Source organism: Polistes fuscatus, unplaced genomic scaffold, assembly GCF_010416935.1.
Source record: "Polistes fuscatus isolate 324 unplaced genomic scaffold, CU_Pfus_HIC Scaffold3, whole genome shotgun sequence".
Classification (NCBI taxonomy): Eukaryota; Metazoa; Arthropoda; class Insecta; order Hymenoptera; family Vespidae; genus Polistes; species Polistes fuscatus.
Window position 1 is genome coordinate 16,341,426 of NW_025113107.1, and position 18,834 is coordinate 16,360,259.

At 31.2% G+C, this 18,834-nt stretch overlaps 1 protein-coding gene across 1 annotated transcript in view; it reads left to right on the plus strand.

Moving 5' to 3' along the window:
- LOC122519451 (sodium/hydrogen exchanger 9B2-like) overlaps window positions 1–18,476 on the plus strand; it is a 42,676-nt gene extending 24,200 nt beyond the window's left edge. Inside the window, exons 5-6 of the mRNA XM_043638872.1 lie at window positions 17,432–17,632; window positions 18,288–18,476. Of these exons, the coding sequence (XP_043494807.1) occupies window positions 17,432–17,632; window positions 18,288–18,476 (390 nt within the window). The remainder of the gene's footprint in view (window positions 1–17,431; window positions 17,633–18,287) is intronic.
- The last annotated feature ends 358 nt before the right edge of the window (window positions 18,477–18,834 follow it).

Consider the following 18,834-nt stretch of genomic DNA (forward strand, 5'->3'; position numbering starts at 1 on the left):
ATAAATAAACGAGTTTTGCTAACGAATGAATTTTTAAAAAAATTGGCACGTACGTTCCGGGCAACCCGATGCATTATAATTCTTAATTATTATTATTATTAACAATAATTAGCGTTACTCGCGTGAATTGATGAAAGAGGGGTAGTTCGCGGGGTATTAAATACGATCCACGAAGCATATAAATATAACAATTAATATACCAAACATGATACGTTGGCGTATCATATTAAATATTACTCGTATGTGGAATTGATAATTAGATTGATTAATGAAAATGTCTGTTATTATGTTATCATTAAAGTGTAAATATATAATTCGATTAATTTATAAAAACCCTACGTCTTCTAGGAAATAACTAGGTGTTTTAGGGAAAGCATATAAAAAGAATTTGAATTACGGTTACAAGAATAATAAGAAAAGAAATGTAATTCAAATAACATTTTTGACAAAGGACTATTTCACGTCGAGATAATGCGTTAGTGTCTAACTTTTACTCTCATATCTCATGATAAAGTTACTAGCTAGTTACACCGTGGTAGACAATTTTTTTAACCGAATATACTGGTCTCTTCTTTCTCTTTCTATATATCTGTCTTTCCGAGAATAGAGAAAAGTAGAAAGAAAAGCAACCATAATTAAATCCTTTTGTTGTAACGTGTGCGTTTTACGGCTAGCCGTCTCTCTATTTTTCTCTCTTTTCTTTTGTTAGTTTTGCCTTTTTTTCTCTACTTTTTATTTTTTTTTATGTTTTTTTTTTATTATTTTTTTTAAATATTTTTCTTTCCACCGTTTTTCAAACCCGCAAACAAAGAATAAAGTTACGGAGATTTAATCCGCCTTTGATAAAAAGAACGTTGAGGGGGATGGGAAGGAGAATTTGCGGTTTGGGGGAGGGGTGGGAAGTTGAAGGGGGGACAGGGGGTAGGTAGAGTGCTTGGAATATGGAAGTAAACGAATACAGATTTATTTCCATTGTCAATGCGGGAAGTGCATCGGAATGAATTTTAATCGCAACTCGATTCCACAATTTCCCCATACCGCGAATAAACCCTTTGATGTTAACCGGTATGTCTGAATTTACGGTTCGATGGAAGACATGGAAAAGAAAGTAGATAAAGGGAAAAAAATATTACATACGGGAGAGAATAAGGAGAAATTAAAGAAATATTGGAAGATACTTTTGATTTCATCGCGATGAATTTCGTCGGACCGAATATTTCCCCCATCGGTACGCAATAAAATAAAAATCAAATTTTCAATCTCTTCGTTCAAACGCGATTTCAAAATTCTAGATAGTTTCTTTTTTGAACACGGTTTCAGTATTTACAATGAAAATGGATAAATGAATAATAAATATGTAGGATTCGTGAAAAAATTGGGCCGTTGGACAGACTGGACCGGGACTCGAACCCGGATTTTCCGCTTTCCGGGCGACTGCTCTTTAACCATTGAGCTATCCAGGGCCCACCGTCCAATCTCCTCACGAATGCCTACTTAAGTGTTTGGCCTGGAGGTGCTCGCATCTCACAAATAATTATTGTTTGATACTTTGCATTCGATTTTGATCATATTTTAACGCATTTATTTTTGTTTTATACTACCTACGATTTTGTTTCCTATAAAAAATTATAAAAATAAAATACTATAATATGGATAATGTGTATGTGTGTTTTAGAAAATGAATCATCTTTTCTATTAATTTCTCCTTTACTATACTTAACGCGAATTTATTTTTTAGACAATTTGGTTTTTAGATGTTTAACGACCCTGTCAGAGTTTAAAATTAGGATAAAAGAGTACTTTTTTTTTGTAATTTAGATAAGTAATAAAGAGAAATATATAAGATATATGAGAGCGCGCATAGAGTAGATAGATAATTAGAGAATATAAGTTTCTCCTTTTCGAAAGTTTCATTTGCCTCTGGTGCACATGTGCCACAGGTTTTCCTGTTCTAAAGTTATTCCATTACTATGAGTTTTAGTTCGAGTTTTACCGAATATACGCAAAAAGTATTAAAACATTGTAAACTGGAGATGAGCTGTCAAGTACAATACTTCCGTGCTTAACTCATACATGACAGTTTTCATAATATAACATTTTAGTTTGAAATAAACCTAAATCATGATTTAAGAATCGATGATTAAAATCCTGCAAAAAGTTGTTAACCTTATTCAAACCATTTTCAAAATTTCATTTCTACCGACTTTTACATTACACTTTTCTAAGATCCCGATAAAAATAATTATTAATAATTATAAATAAAAAAAAGTATTGTATAAAAGCTTATCGGACACGTTCAACAATATATGAATACTTTTTTACCGATCAATTAATAAATAAAAAAATTAAAAAGGAAAAAAAAATTCACATACAACAAAATATTCTACAATAATCCGTAAAAATTAGATTCGAAAAGATACCGCAAACGTTGCTGGATATTATTTACGTATCTGCGATAAAAACGCATTTGTAAAAATACGTACGAACGAATTCCTACAAACGCGCGTATTCTCCTTTTAACATTTCATTCGGTTTTATATTTTTAATTTCTACCTCCGCTTTTTTTATTTTCATTGTTTTTCTCTTTTTTCCCGATGTTCATCGGGGGAAAGAACGTCAAACGGTTTTTAAATAACATCTTTTAAAATACGATAGGGGATCTGCGATAGATTATGGAGCTTAATTACTCTCATTAAGCCGTCCTCGTTAATACGTTCTTACGGTAAAAATTAGCTTCGTCGAAAATTGAGATACGGTGAAAATGAATGACAGACAGTCAGGATAGAGAAAAACACCGAGAGAAAAAGAGAAAAAGAGAAAGAAAGAAAAAGAAAGAAAAAGAAAGAAACAGAGAGAGAGAGAGAGAGAGAGAGAAGGAAAGGGATCGAGAGAGTGAGCGAATAAGTGTGTGTGTGTGTGTGTGAGAGAGAGAGAGAGAGAGTGACTGAGTGAGTGAGTGAGTGAGTGAATAAGTATGTGTGTGTGTGAGAGAGAGGGACAGAGAATGAGAATGAGATTGTGATTGAGAGAAGGGAAAAGGGATTGGGAGAAAGTGAGAGAGTGAGAGAGAGAGAGAGAGAGAGAGAGAAATAGAGAGATATTGCATGCAAAATGTGAAAGATAAAAAGAGACAGAAGATTTCAATGACATACAAGGTCCGGTGGCACACGATCTCTGTCGTAGTCTACTTTATGACTCGTAGCTTCGAATGGACATTGATTTTCAAAGCACGAACCACGCGACGAGTACTCGCGGAATGCGTTTAATCGGACCGGACGAAGCACGCGATCGGAACGCGTCCTTTAAATGCTATGTGTGCTATGGAATAATCTCCCTCTTTCTCTCTCACTCTCTCGCTCTCTCTTTCTTTTTATTTTTTTCTTTTTCTTTCTTTTCCGTTAAATTTTTTCCTCCTATTTTTTGTTACCCCTTCTGTTTTTTTCATACGAGGAATTTCATTAATAACGTGAATAAGATCGATGACGACGATTTCAAACAGTTTAAGTATACGACGTAACTCATTTGATTTACATCGTTTTGCTATTTGTGATAGAAGAACCGTTGGTTTAATAATGAGTAGATATATTTAGTTCGAAGAACATGTTTCTTCGTATTTTAATTCGAAAGAGGAAATAAGTGTTCTTTTTTTGTTCCTTCTTAAATTTCGTTCATGTTAGATTATTTAGAAATTAATTTACTTTTTTTTCAATGCAAAATAAGTAGCTGAAAAAAGAGTACATATAAAATTATGAATATCTGCAAAGCGATGAAAGATCACACGAAGATTCATTATCGTCCTGAATCTGAAAAAGATTAATTGTTCATTGATTAATGATTTTATTAACAAACATATTTGAAATCTTCGAAAAATTTCCACTAATATTTAAAGTTATATTTGTTACAGAATTGTAAATAATTTTATTTCCTATTTAGCGTTTATGTATGTGTACCTTCAGAAATGCATTTATAAGTATATGTAAAGATGAAGCAATTTAAGACACTCAAATAAAAAAGAATCCAGAAGGTTCGATGAAAAATCCAACGATGATCACCTGCAACAAGAAGAAAATTATATTAACCATACAAATCAAGTGACACAATAGCCTGACATATAAATCGTCCAATTCGGAGATACACTTTTCAATTTAATTCTCTATTTATTTTTATCAAATCTTTATTTAACGTTGCAATAAAATAGAATTTAAACGCGTGATTTTACATTTACATAAAATAAATAAAAATAAAGAAATAGGAAAAGTGAAAATACAAAATTACTAAAAATAATAATATCTATTAATTATTGTGAGAAATACTTTAAAACTGCATTTTTTAGGAATTAAAATTGCAAATTTAATGAAATACCAACACAACGAAAAATTTAAAAGACGAAACAAGAAAAGGGAAATTACTGTAATATTTGCCGAACGTTATTTAAGCTTCATAATTTAATGATTCAAAAATTTAAATATTTCTGACTCCAACTAAACACGTATGCATCTTTATGACGATATGGACAAAAATTTGATGTCCCAAGGAGATGGAATGGTCCATCATCTCTAATTACAACTACAAACTAATGACGAGCAGAAAAGTGATATAATAAAATATAAAACATGACTAGAGAGCTATTTTCGAAAAGTTCGAACTTGCTGTCGAACCTTTGAAAATAACTCAATAGCCTCAATAGTAGTTGCCCTCTTCAGCCACATTAAAGTGGGGGCCTCTTCGGCATTAGCCTCTTCGGCATTAGCCTCTTCGACATTTAGCCTCTTCTTTCTTCATGCCCTAAACTCTGCTGTGAGGCTTTTTCTAAGCGCATTTTACAATACAAATCGTACAGTTACGTTTACTCGAATGCCTCAACAGATATTTGATCTAATCGATGAACCTATTATTAACACTTTGCATTTAAAAAATTAAATAATATTAAACAAAAGCAGAAACTTGGTCATACATCTTATGGTCTTACTTTTTTACTCGACCACTTTTATCTTTTATCTTTACTCTACTTTGCATTTACTATACATATATAACAAATGAAGTATTCAGTAAGAATTACTAAAGAGCAAAGCGTTAATATACGTAATATTAAGTAAGTATCCAACGTATTCAGCAATTTTCACTTTTTCGAAAAAAAATTAATTTTTAAGAAAACGCAAAGACTTTTGAATCGTTCGATACTAATTTATATCTCGCGGTACAGAGTATCAGCAATATATGGAAAAAATAAAAGAAATATTTAAATGAGATAAATGAAATTAAAGGTTGCTGAAACTTTGTATAATATCCGGAGAAGAAATTTTCCACTCCTGAGTGGAAATTAAAATCGCGCGACTTCTCCGGTCACTACCTACTTACAGATTAAATAAACATTCACACCTAAGTATGCTACCTGCTTGTCTAATAGACATATTTAAAAAAGCAAACATGCATACCCACCCACTCATTCCACGATTCTCACACATACCACCAGGGTGCAAAAGCCTAAACTAGAGAGCATGCCCCGGGGCACCTCCGACACCCTTGTTCAAACGCGTGTTTTCTAAACTTATGGGAGTACGTACCAATTGCTGTAATCGTCTGCCAAGGCTAGTGATTATTGCATAAATGACTAATGCAAAAATACGAGTATACACTAGTATATATACATACTAGTTATATACGAGTATATTATAGAATCCACAAATAAATGCGGTAAACTCTACTATGCAAAGCGATTGTTTAAAAAAAAAGAAAAAATTCGTATCGTACGCGTGACTCTACAAGTAAATTTTATTTAATAACATTAAAAAATGTTTGGTATTACGTATCGCGAAACGATGTACAATGCACACACCTAACGCACATACAAGTGCAATGTACTCCGTGCAATCACTAACATAATGACAGCCGCCAATATGGGAGGAAAAACTTAAAAATAAACCTACACTAACCGTTTCTCACCCATTCGAGTAGCACCTGGGCACACGTATAGATGAGAACGCAGAAAGTATAAGGGGGAGAAACGGGAGATTAGTATATTAGAAGCTGAAAATCCTGATCTAAAAAATAGGTTTAAAAACACATATATACATAAGATATAAGTACATTTTTATAGAAATTTATCTAAGCGGCTAAGGACTCTACAATTTATTTGATAAATATAATATTAACTTTTAATATATTTTAATATCTTTTAATATATTTTAATATATTTTTAAAAACCTCGGACGACTCCTTTCATTAAGTTGGCTGTTCTAATAAAAGAACCACCCAGTAACCACCACTTAACTGCTAGAATCTATCCGCCGCGAATTGGTTTGTCTTCTTGCTCAATTATTTAATAATATCGACGTATCGATACATCAAAATTAATCGCGATTAGATAAACTAAGTTCAAAGCGATTCATGTAAGACATTTATTACATGCTTTTCTGAATGAAAACGAGTAAATTAATGCTCGATTTCACCACTACTAATCTCAAACAAAACACGTAATAAAAAAGGAAGTTCATTAATAAATTTCCCTATTAATTAAATGAATTTAACCGGTGAGACAAGAAAACCTATCCTGAACTAATATCATAAAACATACAAAACAATATAATACAATACAATATACAATTTTCATGAGTAATTCCTAGAAAGGAATTACTCATGTGCTCGTCAATAATTTATTTAAATAATTACAACCAGTAGCTCGTGCCAATTAGGACCTTTCATCCTCGACATGATTGAGCACTGGAGGGACTTTAAATTTTTGTACTCACGACATAAGAAGTTCTACGATGGCTCCAAAACACTCCTACTTCGTAGCAAGTATTGCTGTTCAACGCTAGCAAAGTTCCTCGGTTTTCTATTGCAGAAGATCCATTGAACATCCATCGAAGAATTATTCCACATCTTTGGAAAGGTAAAAAATCCGTCGTCATATCTATAACGTAACATAAAACAGAACAATAAGTTATCTGCAATATAATCCTAAATCATATAAAATAAAATCGAATAAAATGTAAATGAAAATGAATACTTACAATGCATTCTAATCGGACGAAGCATAATGGAACCATGGCGATGCATCTTGCGTGAATCTAATAACGCGGTATAAACGAAAATAAGAAACTATAGATGAGTTTCTTATCGCGAAACCGAAAGTTAATTATACGGCGAACAACACTGATTCTAATTCGCGTTTGATTTGAATTTCTGGTTTACGCCCGATCACTGACTTTACACAACTAATCCAAAAACTGCTTTGCACGCAGTCAATGATAGTACAAAAATTACACACTTTATTTTAAATCTTCATGTATGCACTGACTTTAAGACGCGAACAGTCTGTGCGACTGTTTAGAGATAAAAATAGAACTTTACTCGAACAAACTCTAATGCAATTACAGCCTTGATCGAAGTTAATTAATTATATAAGTTTCAAAAAAGTTCGCGAAACGCAATGGAATTGATATTGACGAACGAACGTGCTTCTAATCCGTGATTTTAATTATATTTATACGATCAAACACTCCCGTACATTGCTTCGCGCACGATAGCAATCTGAAACAGAAATAAAAAATATACTATTAATATCATTACTATTATTAAAAACCATTGAAATATGTGTGGAATTATTGAATAAAAAAGTATACTTACTTCGTATCTTCATCCATGAATGCACGATGGGTCTCCTACCCTTAGGATGACGATGAATAAAACTTTTTAAACGAAAATAAGAAACTTGCGAGTTTCTTAACCGAGAAACGAAACTTTAACATGCGACGATCAACACAGATTCTACTCTTTCTGATTCTTTTATATTTTATTTTATCGATGCAACACACGATTACAACATTGCCTACGCGCTCGATTGCAATGATGTTCCGAAACGGAAAAAGAAAAAGAACTATTAATGTCATCGTCGTAATAAAAAACCATTGAAGTTATCATAGAAATGTTTGACAGAAAAATATACTCACTTTTAGTCTTCATTGATGACTGCAGAATGGGTATCCTACCCTTAGGATGACGATGAATAAAATAAAATAAAATAAAAAATCTGAAAAGCTGAAACATTCTAAAAATTATAGAACAAAATTCCCTATAAATCATTTCTGAAGGTAAAATACATTAAAATAGTACTTGCTTTGTACTTTAATATGCAAATTTCAGCAATATCAATTGATTAAATCTCCCTACTTGTATGAAATTACATAGAAAGGATGTAATGTTAATAAAAATTGTTAATAAAAATCTTTAAAATTGTCTAAAGATGACAATAACTGTAACAGTAAGCACAATGAAGAATAAGCAAACAATTATATCAATTTTTTTACTGTCCATTGCTATAAAGAACTTCCTACAATAATAAATTAATCGTTATAACGTTAGAAATAAAATTATAAAATAGTTTAGTACGTTACACGTTTGTTAGATCTTAACTCGTTGAAGGACGTAAGGGGAATGGAGATCTCTCTGTGTGTATCTCATAGGAGTGTCGAATGCTCGGTGCTCGTCTGTTTTCGTTTTGTTTTTGGCTGTTTTTCTTCTCTTCTTAGCTCGAGAAATTCCTGGAAACATACATACACGTTCGTTATTGCCTGTAGGTCTAACGTATTGTATTCTATGTCTTTCTTTCTCACTCTATCTTTCTCTCTCACACTGTTTCTATTACTCTTATTTACATTATAAAAGAAAAGAGACAGATTATCCTCGTCAAATATGAAGGGGATAAAAAAGTTAACACTACAATAAGATTAAGTATGTGTATTAGACCTGGACTCTCCCAATGCTTGGAAATCTATAAAAAAGGAAAACAAAAATAAAAATACATTAGTACAATATAAAGAAAATCAAATATATGAGTGTATGTGTACGAGATACCTATACTTATGTATATATGCCTGTATATGTTTGAAGGTTATAAAAATTGAATTTAATACGAAATACGATCTTTGAAGACATAGTTATGAAAAATAATTAATTACATCATCATTAAAGATTCTAATAAATATTGATACCGTGAAAAAGGTGGAAATTAGAAAAAAATATTTTTTAGTAACATCAGTGAAATTTGACGCGACGTCGAGAATAATTGATAATTACATTTTTACAAATAACTTTCGAACTTTTTAATACTTCGTTTTGAAAACACTCGCGTATGAAAATCTTGCTTGTAGCTATCATTTGATATATAATAGAAGGCTGTACGTTTGAAAATATCTTTTAATTACCTGAGATTAACGGGACGACGTATTATCCGTGCGATTTCCACCACCGACGCAACGAAAAAGAAAGAAGGATATTAGCAATGAGCGCTGCTGATTGGCTGATAATTATTTCGAACGTCAAGAACCAATTAGAAATCATTTTAGTACAAATGAAATATGCTCACAAGCTTGCCTTACTCACACGTACTTGCCGTAACTCGGCTTTCTTTACACAATGTTAGTCAAATGTGATATGATAATTTATATATTATATAAATCAAAAATTTATTCTTTTATCTATTTGAGGTACTCGTATCTTGATAGTATTTAAAAAATTACCTGCAGTATAAAGACAATACACACTAAAAACTTTATCACATCGCACTGAAAAACACAATCGTAGAGAAAGGAGACATCGTTGCAAGTATTCAAAAAACAATTGAAATCGTATGTGACAATGCATGCCATCTGTGAAACAAAAAATTCGCGTAATTTGTATCGATAATGGCAAAATTCGCCTTAATGATCTGGCTTATCTATTAAGTTCCATACAACAGCTGCATGTAACATGTCAATTGTTTTTTGAATACTTGCAACGACGTCTCCTTTCTCTACGATTGTGTTTTTCAGTGCGATGTGATAAAGTTTTTAGTGTGTATTGTCTTTATACTACAGGTTATTTTTTAAATATTAACAGGACACGGGTAGCTCAAATAGAAAAAAAAGATAACTTTTTAATTTATTTAATATATAAATTATCATATCACCCTTGACTAACGTGGTTATAAAGAAAGCCGAGTTACGGCAAGTACGTGTGAGTAAGGCAAGCTTGTATGCGTATTTCATTTCTACTAAAATGATTTCTAATTGGTTCTTCACGTTCGAAATAATTATCAGCCAATCAGCAGCGCTCATTGCTAATGTCCTTCTTCCTTTTTCGTTGCGTCGGTGGTGGAAATCGCACGGATAATACGTCGTCCCGTTAGTCTCAGGTAATTAAAAGATATTTTCTAACGTACAGCATTTTATTATATATTAAACGATAGCTACAAGCAAGATTTTCATACGGGAGTGTTTTCAAAACGAAGTATTAAAAAGTTCGAAAGTTATTTGTAAAAATATAATTATCGATTATTCTCGGCGTCGCGTCAAATTTCACTGATGTTACTAAAAAATATTTTTTTCTAATTTCCACCTTTTTCACGGTATCAATACTTATTACAATCTTTAATGATGCTCTAATTAATTATTTGTCAAAATTATGTCTTCAAAGATCGTATTTCGTATTAAATTCAATTTTTATAACCTTCAAACATATACAGGCATATATACATAAGTATAGGTATCTCGTACACGTAAAATCATATATTTGATTTTCTTTATATTGTACTAATGTATTTTAATTTTTGTTTTACTTTTTTATAGATTTCCAAGCATTTAGAGAGTCCAGAACTAATACACGTACTTAATCTTATTATAGTGTTAACTTTTTTATCCCCTTCATATTTGACGAGGTTAATCTATCTCTTTTCTTTTATAATGTAAATAAGAGTAATAGAAAGAGTGTGAGGGAGAAAGAGAGAGTGAGAAAGAAAGAAATAGAATACAATACATTCGACCTACAAGCAATAACGAACGTGTATGTATATTTCCAGGAATTTCACGAGCTAAGAAGAGAAGAAAAACAGCCAAAAACAAAACGAAAACAGACGAGCACCGAGCATTCGACACTCCTATGAGATACACACAGAGAGATCTCCATTCCCCTTACGTCCTTCAACGAGTTAAGATCTAACGAACGTGTAACGTACTAAACTATTTTCTAATTTTATTTCTAACGTTATAACGATTAATTTAATATTGTAGGAAGTTCTTTATAGCATTGGACAGTAAAAAAATTGATATAATTGTTTGCTTATTCTTCATTGTGTTTACTGTTACAGTTATTGTCATCTTTAGACAATTTTAAAGATTTTTATTAACAATTTTTATTAACATTACATCCTTTCTATGTAATTTCATACAAGTAAGGAGATTTAATCAATTGATATTGCTTGAATTTGCATATTAAAATACAAAGCAAGTACTATTTTAATGTATTTTACCTTCAGAAATGATTTACAGGGAATTTTGTTCTATAATCTTTAGAATGTTTCAGCTTTTCAGATTTTTTATTTTATTTTATTTTATTCATCGTCATCCTGAGGGTAGGATACCCATCCTGCAGTCATCAATGAAGACTAAAAGTGAGTATATTTTTCTGTCAAACATTTCTATGATAACTTCAATGGTTTTTTATTACGACGATGACATTAATAGTTCTTTTTCTTTTTCCGTTTCAGAACATCATTGCAATCGAGCGCGTAGGCAATGTAGTAATCGCGTGTTGCATCGATAAAATAAAATATAAAAGAATCGGAAAGAGTAGAGTCTGTGTTGATCGTCGCATGTTAAAGTTTCGTTGCTCGGTTAAGAAACTCGCAAGTTTCTTATTTTCGTTTAAAAAGTTTTATTCATCGTCATCCTAAGGGTAGGAGACCCATCGTGCATTCATCGATGAAGATTCGAAGTAAGTATACTTTTTTATTCAATAATTCCACAGATATTTCAATGGTTTTCAATAATAGTAATGATATTATAAGTATTGTTTTTTATTTCTGTTTTAGATTGCTATCGTGCGCGAAGCAATGTACGGGAGTGTTTGATCGTATAAATATAATTAAAATCACGGATTAGAAGCACATTCGTTCGTCAATTTCAATTCCATTGCGTTTCGCGAACTTTTTTTGAAATTTATATAATTAATTAACTGCGATCAAAGCAGTAATTGCATTAGAGTTTGTTCGAGTAAAGTTCTATTTTTATCTCTAAACAGTCGCACAGACTGTTCGCGTCTTAAAGTCAGTGCATACATGAAGATTTAAAATAAAGTGTGTAATTTTTTTACAATCATTAACTGCGTGCAAAGCAGTCTTTGGATTAGTTGTGTAAAGTCAGTGATCGGGCGTAAACCAGAAATTCAAATCAAACGCGAATTAGAATCAGTGTTGTTCGCCGTATAATTAACTTTCGGTTTCGCGATAAGAAACTCATCTATAGTTTCTTATTTTCGTTTATACCGCGTTATTAGATTCACGCGAGATGCATCGCCATGGTGCCATTATGCTTCGTCCGATTAGAATGCATTGTAAGTATTCATTTTCATTTACATTTTATTCGATTTTATTTTATATGATTTTGGATTATATTGCAGATAACTTATTGTTTTGTTTTATGTTATGTTATAGATATGACGACGGATTTTTTACCTTTCAAAAGATGTCGAATAATTCTTCGACAGATCTTCGGATGATCTTCGATGGATCTTCTGCAATAGAAAACCGAGGAACTTTGCGAGCGTTGAACAGCAATACTTGCTACGAAGTAGGAGTGTTTTGGAGCCATCGTAGAACTTCTTATGTCGTGAGTACAAAAATTTAAAGTCCCTCCAGTGCTGAATCATGTCGAGGATGAAAGGTCCTAATTGGCACGTGCTACTGGTTGTAATTATTAAATAAATTATTGACGAGCACATGAGTAATTCCTTTCTAGGAATTACTCATGAAAATTTATATTGTATTATATTATATTGTGTTGTATGTTTTATGATATTAGTTCAGGATAGGTTTTCTTGTCTCACCGATTAAATTCATTTAATTAATAAGGAAATTTATTAATGAACTTCCTTTTTATTACGTGTTTTGTTTGAGATTAGTAGTGGTGAAATCGAGCATTAATTTACTCGTTTTCATTCAGAAAAGCATGTAATAAATGTCTTACATGAATCGCTTCGTACTTAGTTTTTCTAATCGCGATTAATTTTGATGTATCGATACGTCGATATTATTAAATAATTGAGCAAGAAGACAAACCAATTCGCGACGGATAGATTCTAGCAATTAAGTGGTGGTTACTGGGTGGTTCTTTTATTAGAACAGCCAACTTAATGAAAGGAGTCGTCCGAGGTTTTTAAAAATAAATTAAAATATATTAAAAGATGTTAAAATATATTAAAAGTTAATATTTATCAAATAAATTGTAGAGTCCTTAGCCGCTTAGATAAATTTCTATAAAAATGTATTTATATCTTATGTATTTATGTGTTTTTAAACGTATTTTTTAGATCAGGATTTTCAGCTTCTAATATACTAATCTCCCGTTTCTCACCCCTATTCTTTCTGCGTTCTCATCTATGCGTGTGCCCAGGTGCTACTCGTATGGGTGAGAAACGGTTAGTGTAGGTTTCGTTTTAAGTTTTTCCCCCATATTGGCGGCTGTCATTGTGTTAGTGATTGCACGGTGTACATTGCACTTGTGTGCGCGTTAGGTGTGTGCATTGTACATCGTTTCGCGATACGTAATACCGCGCATTTTTTAAAGTTATTAAATAAAAATAACTTGTAGAATCACGCGTACGATACGAATTTCTTTATTTTTTTAAACAATCGCTTTGCATAGTAGAGTTTACGGCATTTATTTGTGGAAACTATAATATACTCGTATATAACTAGTATGCATACATACTAGTGTATACTTGTATTTTTGCATTAGTCATTTATGCAATAATCACTAGCCTTGGCAGACGATTACAGCAATTGGTACGTACTCCCATAAGTTTAGAAAACACGCGTTTGAACTTGGGTGTCGGAGGTGCCCCGGGGCATGCTCTCTAGTTTAGGCTTTTGCACCCTGGTGGTATGTGAGAGAATCGTGGAGTGAGTGGGTGGGTATGCATGTTTGCTTTTTTAAATATGTCTAATAGACAAACAGGTAGCGTACTTAGGTGTGAATGTTTATTTAATCTGTAAGTAGGTAGTGACCGGAGAAGTCGCGCGATTTTAATTTCCACTCAGGAGTGGAAAATTTCTTCTCCGGATATTATACAAAGTTTCAGCAACCTTTAATCTCATTTATCTCATTTAAATATTTCTTGTATTTTTTCCATATATGGCTGATACTCTGTACTGCGAGATATAAATCAGTATCGAACGTTTCACAATTCTTTGCGTTTTCTTAAAAATTTATTTTTTTTCGAAAAAGTGAAGATTGCTAAATACGTTTGATACTTACTTAATATTACGCATATTAACGCTTTGCTCTTTAGTAATTCTTACTGAATACTTTATTTGTTATACATGTATAGTAAATGCAAAGTAGAGTAAAGATAAATGATAAAAGTGATCGAGTAAAAAAGTAAGACCATAAGATGTGTATGACAAAGTTTCTGCTTTTGTTTAATATTATTTAATTTTTTAAATGCAAAGTGTTAATAATAGGTTCATCGATTAGATCAATATATGTTGAGGCATGCGAGTTAACGTAACTGTACGATTTGTATTGTAAAATGCGCTTAGAATAAGCCTCACAGCAGAGTTTAGGGCATGAAGAAAGAAGAGGCTAAATGTCGAAGAGGCTAATGCTGAAGAGGTCCCCACTTTAATGTGGCTGAAGAGGGCAACTACTATTGAGGTTATTGAGTTATTTTCAAAGGTTCGACAGCAAGTTCGAACTTTTCGAAAATAGCTCTCTAGTCATTTTTTATATTTTATTATATCACTTTTCTGCTCGTCATTAATTTGTAGTTGTAATTAGAGATGATGGACCATTTCATCTCCTTGGGACATCAAATTTGTGTCCATATCGTCATAAAGATGCATACGTGTTTAGTTGTAGTCAGAAATATTTAAATTTTTGAATCATTAAATTATGAAGCTTAAATAACGTTCGGCAAATATTACAGTAATTTCTTTTTTCTTGTTTCGTCTTTTAAATTTTTATTGTGTTCGTATTTTATTAAATTTGCAATTTTTCTTTTCTATAAAATGCAGTTTAGAAGTATTTCACAATAATTAATAGATATTATTTTTTTTAGTAATTTTGTATTTTCACTTTTTCTATTTTTTTATTTTTTTCATTTTATGTATATGTAAAATCACGCGTTAATTCTTTTTATTGCAACGTTAAATAAAGATTTGATAAAAATAAATAGAGAATTCAATTGAAAAGTGTATCTCCGAATTGGACGATTTATATGTCAGGCTATTGTGTCACTTGATTTGTATGGGTAATATAATTTTCTTCTTGCTGCAGGTGATCATCGTTGGATTTTTCATCGAACCTTGTGGATTCTTTTTTATTTGAGTGTCTTAAATTGCTTCATCTTTACATATACTTATAAATGCATTTCTGAAGGTACACATACATAAACGCTTAATAGGAAATAAAATTATTTACAATTCTGTAACAAAAATAACTTCTAATATTAGTGGGAATTTATCGATGATTTTAAATATGTTTGTTAATAAAATCATTAATCAATAAACAATTAATCTTTTTCAGATCCAATACCATAATGAATCTTCGTGTGATCTCTCATCGCTTTTCAGATATTCATAATTTTATTTGTACTCTTTTTTCAGCTACTTATTTTCCATTGAAAAAAAAGTAACTTAATTTTATATTATTATAATATGGAAAACTAAACTGATATTTGGTTATGACTACTTTTAAACTAAAAATTGTATTATCTAACAAAGTTTTTAGAATAGAATCGTGTTCAATAAAACAGTAGAGAAAGTTTAAGAGACCAGAAGGTTGGACGAACGTGAGTCACGATTCGTGTAACGTCTTTTTGGAAGAACACATAAGAATCGACAATCTGAAATCCCAGTAGAGCTATCATCATGGTATTCGTCGTCGTGTTCCTTGACGATAGCTCAGAGGAGATTACAAACGAGTCCTCGAGTGTCCTTACTTCTTCTCATTTTCCTTTCTTCATTCTTAACTTTTATCTTAGAAATCTTGAATTCTTTTCGATAGCGACACCGAACACGCTGACAAAACTTTTCGCTATCATCTATCCGACTTACGATTTTCCATTCTTCTGAGACTCTAAGATATCTTACCTGTTATAAAAAATGAAATCACGTTCTATAATGAAGTTTACTCGATTTTTTTACATTTATTTTAAACTAATAGAGAGGGATAGAAAAGAAGATATAAAGTTAAAGAATAAATATTCAAATAAAATAATTAAATAAGGAAATAAAGGACGAGAAATTCAAATTATTAATTTAACAAATTGAGCAAATAATTTAGGATGAAAAATTATATAGAGTAAAGAATTTTAAAATAAAATTAAAAATAAATTAGGAATAAAGAATTAAAATACAGAAATAAGCGTAGTTTCAAATATATTAAATAATTAGCAATAAACAAAACAATGGTACTTAATGTATCCATGTATCCTAGATCCAGCCCTAATTCGCTAAAAAATCTTCACACCCTAGGCAAACTTGTGTAAATGAAAACTACTAGCTGTTGTTAAATCGAACGATTTCATATTTCGATTAAATTGTTATCAATGCAAATCCCAAATAAATATTTCAAACGTTCGAGTTAGTTAAACCACTACCTCGTAGAAGAAGATATCAACCAAACCAAATAGTTTTCATAGAATTATAGTCGAACGTTTATGCCCTATCTTTTAATCTATCGGCAAAGTTTCGAAACTTGTCTAACGATTTATTAAAAAGATAAAACCCGAAAGATAAATTAAACGAACGAAATCGTTCGAGTTATCCTACCGGGGTAATATATATTCACGATTAAACTTCCTTTCAAAACCGAAATGAAACTTCTTCATTCCCGTATCTAGTCATTTTTCAAGGTTGTCAGAAAAATGCGAACATTAAGGGATTAAAATCATAAAAACGTTACTATCAAAATTTAACCAAAAATATTTTTCACCTAGAACGTCGTTTTTTCTACGTATAACTTCATCGTTTCATCGATCTTTTATTTATTTTCTTTTTTTTTTTTTTCTATGCAATCAAAATTCAAACACGTTTGACAAGAAAGGGGGAATAATTCGTGTTATAAATTTCAATAAAATGAAATGAAAATAAAATAAAAATTGAAAAAGGGGAAAAGAAAAAACCGATTTCGAATAATAATCAAATATAAATTTAATTCTAACCCCGTTTGTTCTTTTTTCCTGTATTGACTTTTCAATAAAAAAATAACAAAAAAAAGGGAACGAATAAGTTTCATTTCGCGCAACTATATTACGCGTTGAATTATTTTCTAACTTTCTTTTTTTTCCTTTTTTATCTTAATGTTCTTACTTTCTTTTTTTATTATCGTCATTTTCCTTTCTTTTCTTTTTTTTATTGTTATTTTCTTTTCTTTTCTTTTCTTTTCTCGTACAGGGTATCCCAACGCTAATCATAGCAGTAGCAGGAATTGACGATGCTGCATCGGTTGCAATATACGGCATCGTAAAAAGCGTCATGTTCTCTCACGACAAGCTTTGGTATCAGATTCTTCAAGGACCTATCGCTATAGTCGGTGGTCTCGGCTTTGGTATACTCTGGGGCTGTTTGGCGAAATACGTTCCAGAAAAGGGAGACGTGAGTATTTTCTTTCATTCTTTCTTTAAATCTTTTTCCTATTTGTTTAACGTTGCAGTTTATTGCGACATTTAAAATAAATCAACGAGCTAGATTAAATTAGGGTATACTATCATTTTATTCGAGATACTACTTACTTGAAATATCTTACGATCTAATTGAAATCTAATTGACAATGATACGTGGAATGATTGTTCAAATCGCATTTTTTATTATGAAACTTATGATTCTTTTTTTTTTATTTTATTTTATTTTTACTTTACTTTTAAATAGATCAATTTCTGAAATAATAAATAAAAATGTTTTATTTACATCCTATATGTGGACGAGATAAAAGTTCGGTGCTCGGTAATAAAAAAAAGAAATAAAAAATTATTCTAACATTGATAGACACTACACTACCATAAATTGTTAATACAAAAGTTTGGAAAAAAATATTGCAACGAAGTCCAATATATCAGGACCCGGTACAGGAGTAGCTTTGGGAATCGCAGTTTGCCAATACACCATTGGCATATAACTTATAAATCATTTTTCCATTGGTTTTTATATTCATTCTAGTATTTAAAATTGTCCATAACTGTAACTAATGTATCTTTAAAAAAAAAAAGAGAGAAAACTTGAACATAATACATAAAAGTCAACATTGATACAGACAACACTATACCACACAACATCCATACAACAATTGTTTGAAATAAGGAACCAACAAATTTTCAACGAACGAAAATCTAACATAATCTCTCGGCAACAACAAAGAGAAACTTTAGGAATTATAATTCTCCAACATGCTGTTCAAATTTCCACTAATTCTATTAATCCTAGTATTCAAAATCGCCCATAACTATTATACATTTAAATACATCAAACAAAAATGTAGAATATTTAATTAATATACATCAAAATAATATATTGATATTCCATTTATATCGATATTAATACAAGCTATAATATTTCTCGCGATTCATAGAACATTTTGTTCAAAAATAACATAACCTAGAAATGTTACAAACAAATAACTTAATCTCTCTCTCTCTCAGTAACTATATAGAAGAGCTTTTAGGAGTTACAGTTTGCCAGCACAGCACTAGCATATAACTTATAAGCAAACGCATCGATCCGAAAATTTGATTGGTATTACGTAAAGAGGTTCCATTCGAAATCTGTTGGATAATTGGGGAGGGGGGAGGGATGTCGAATAA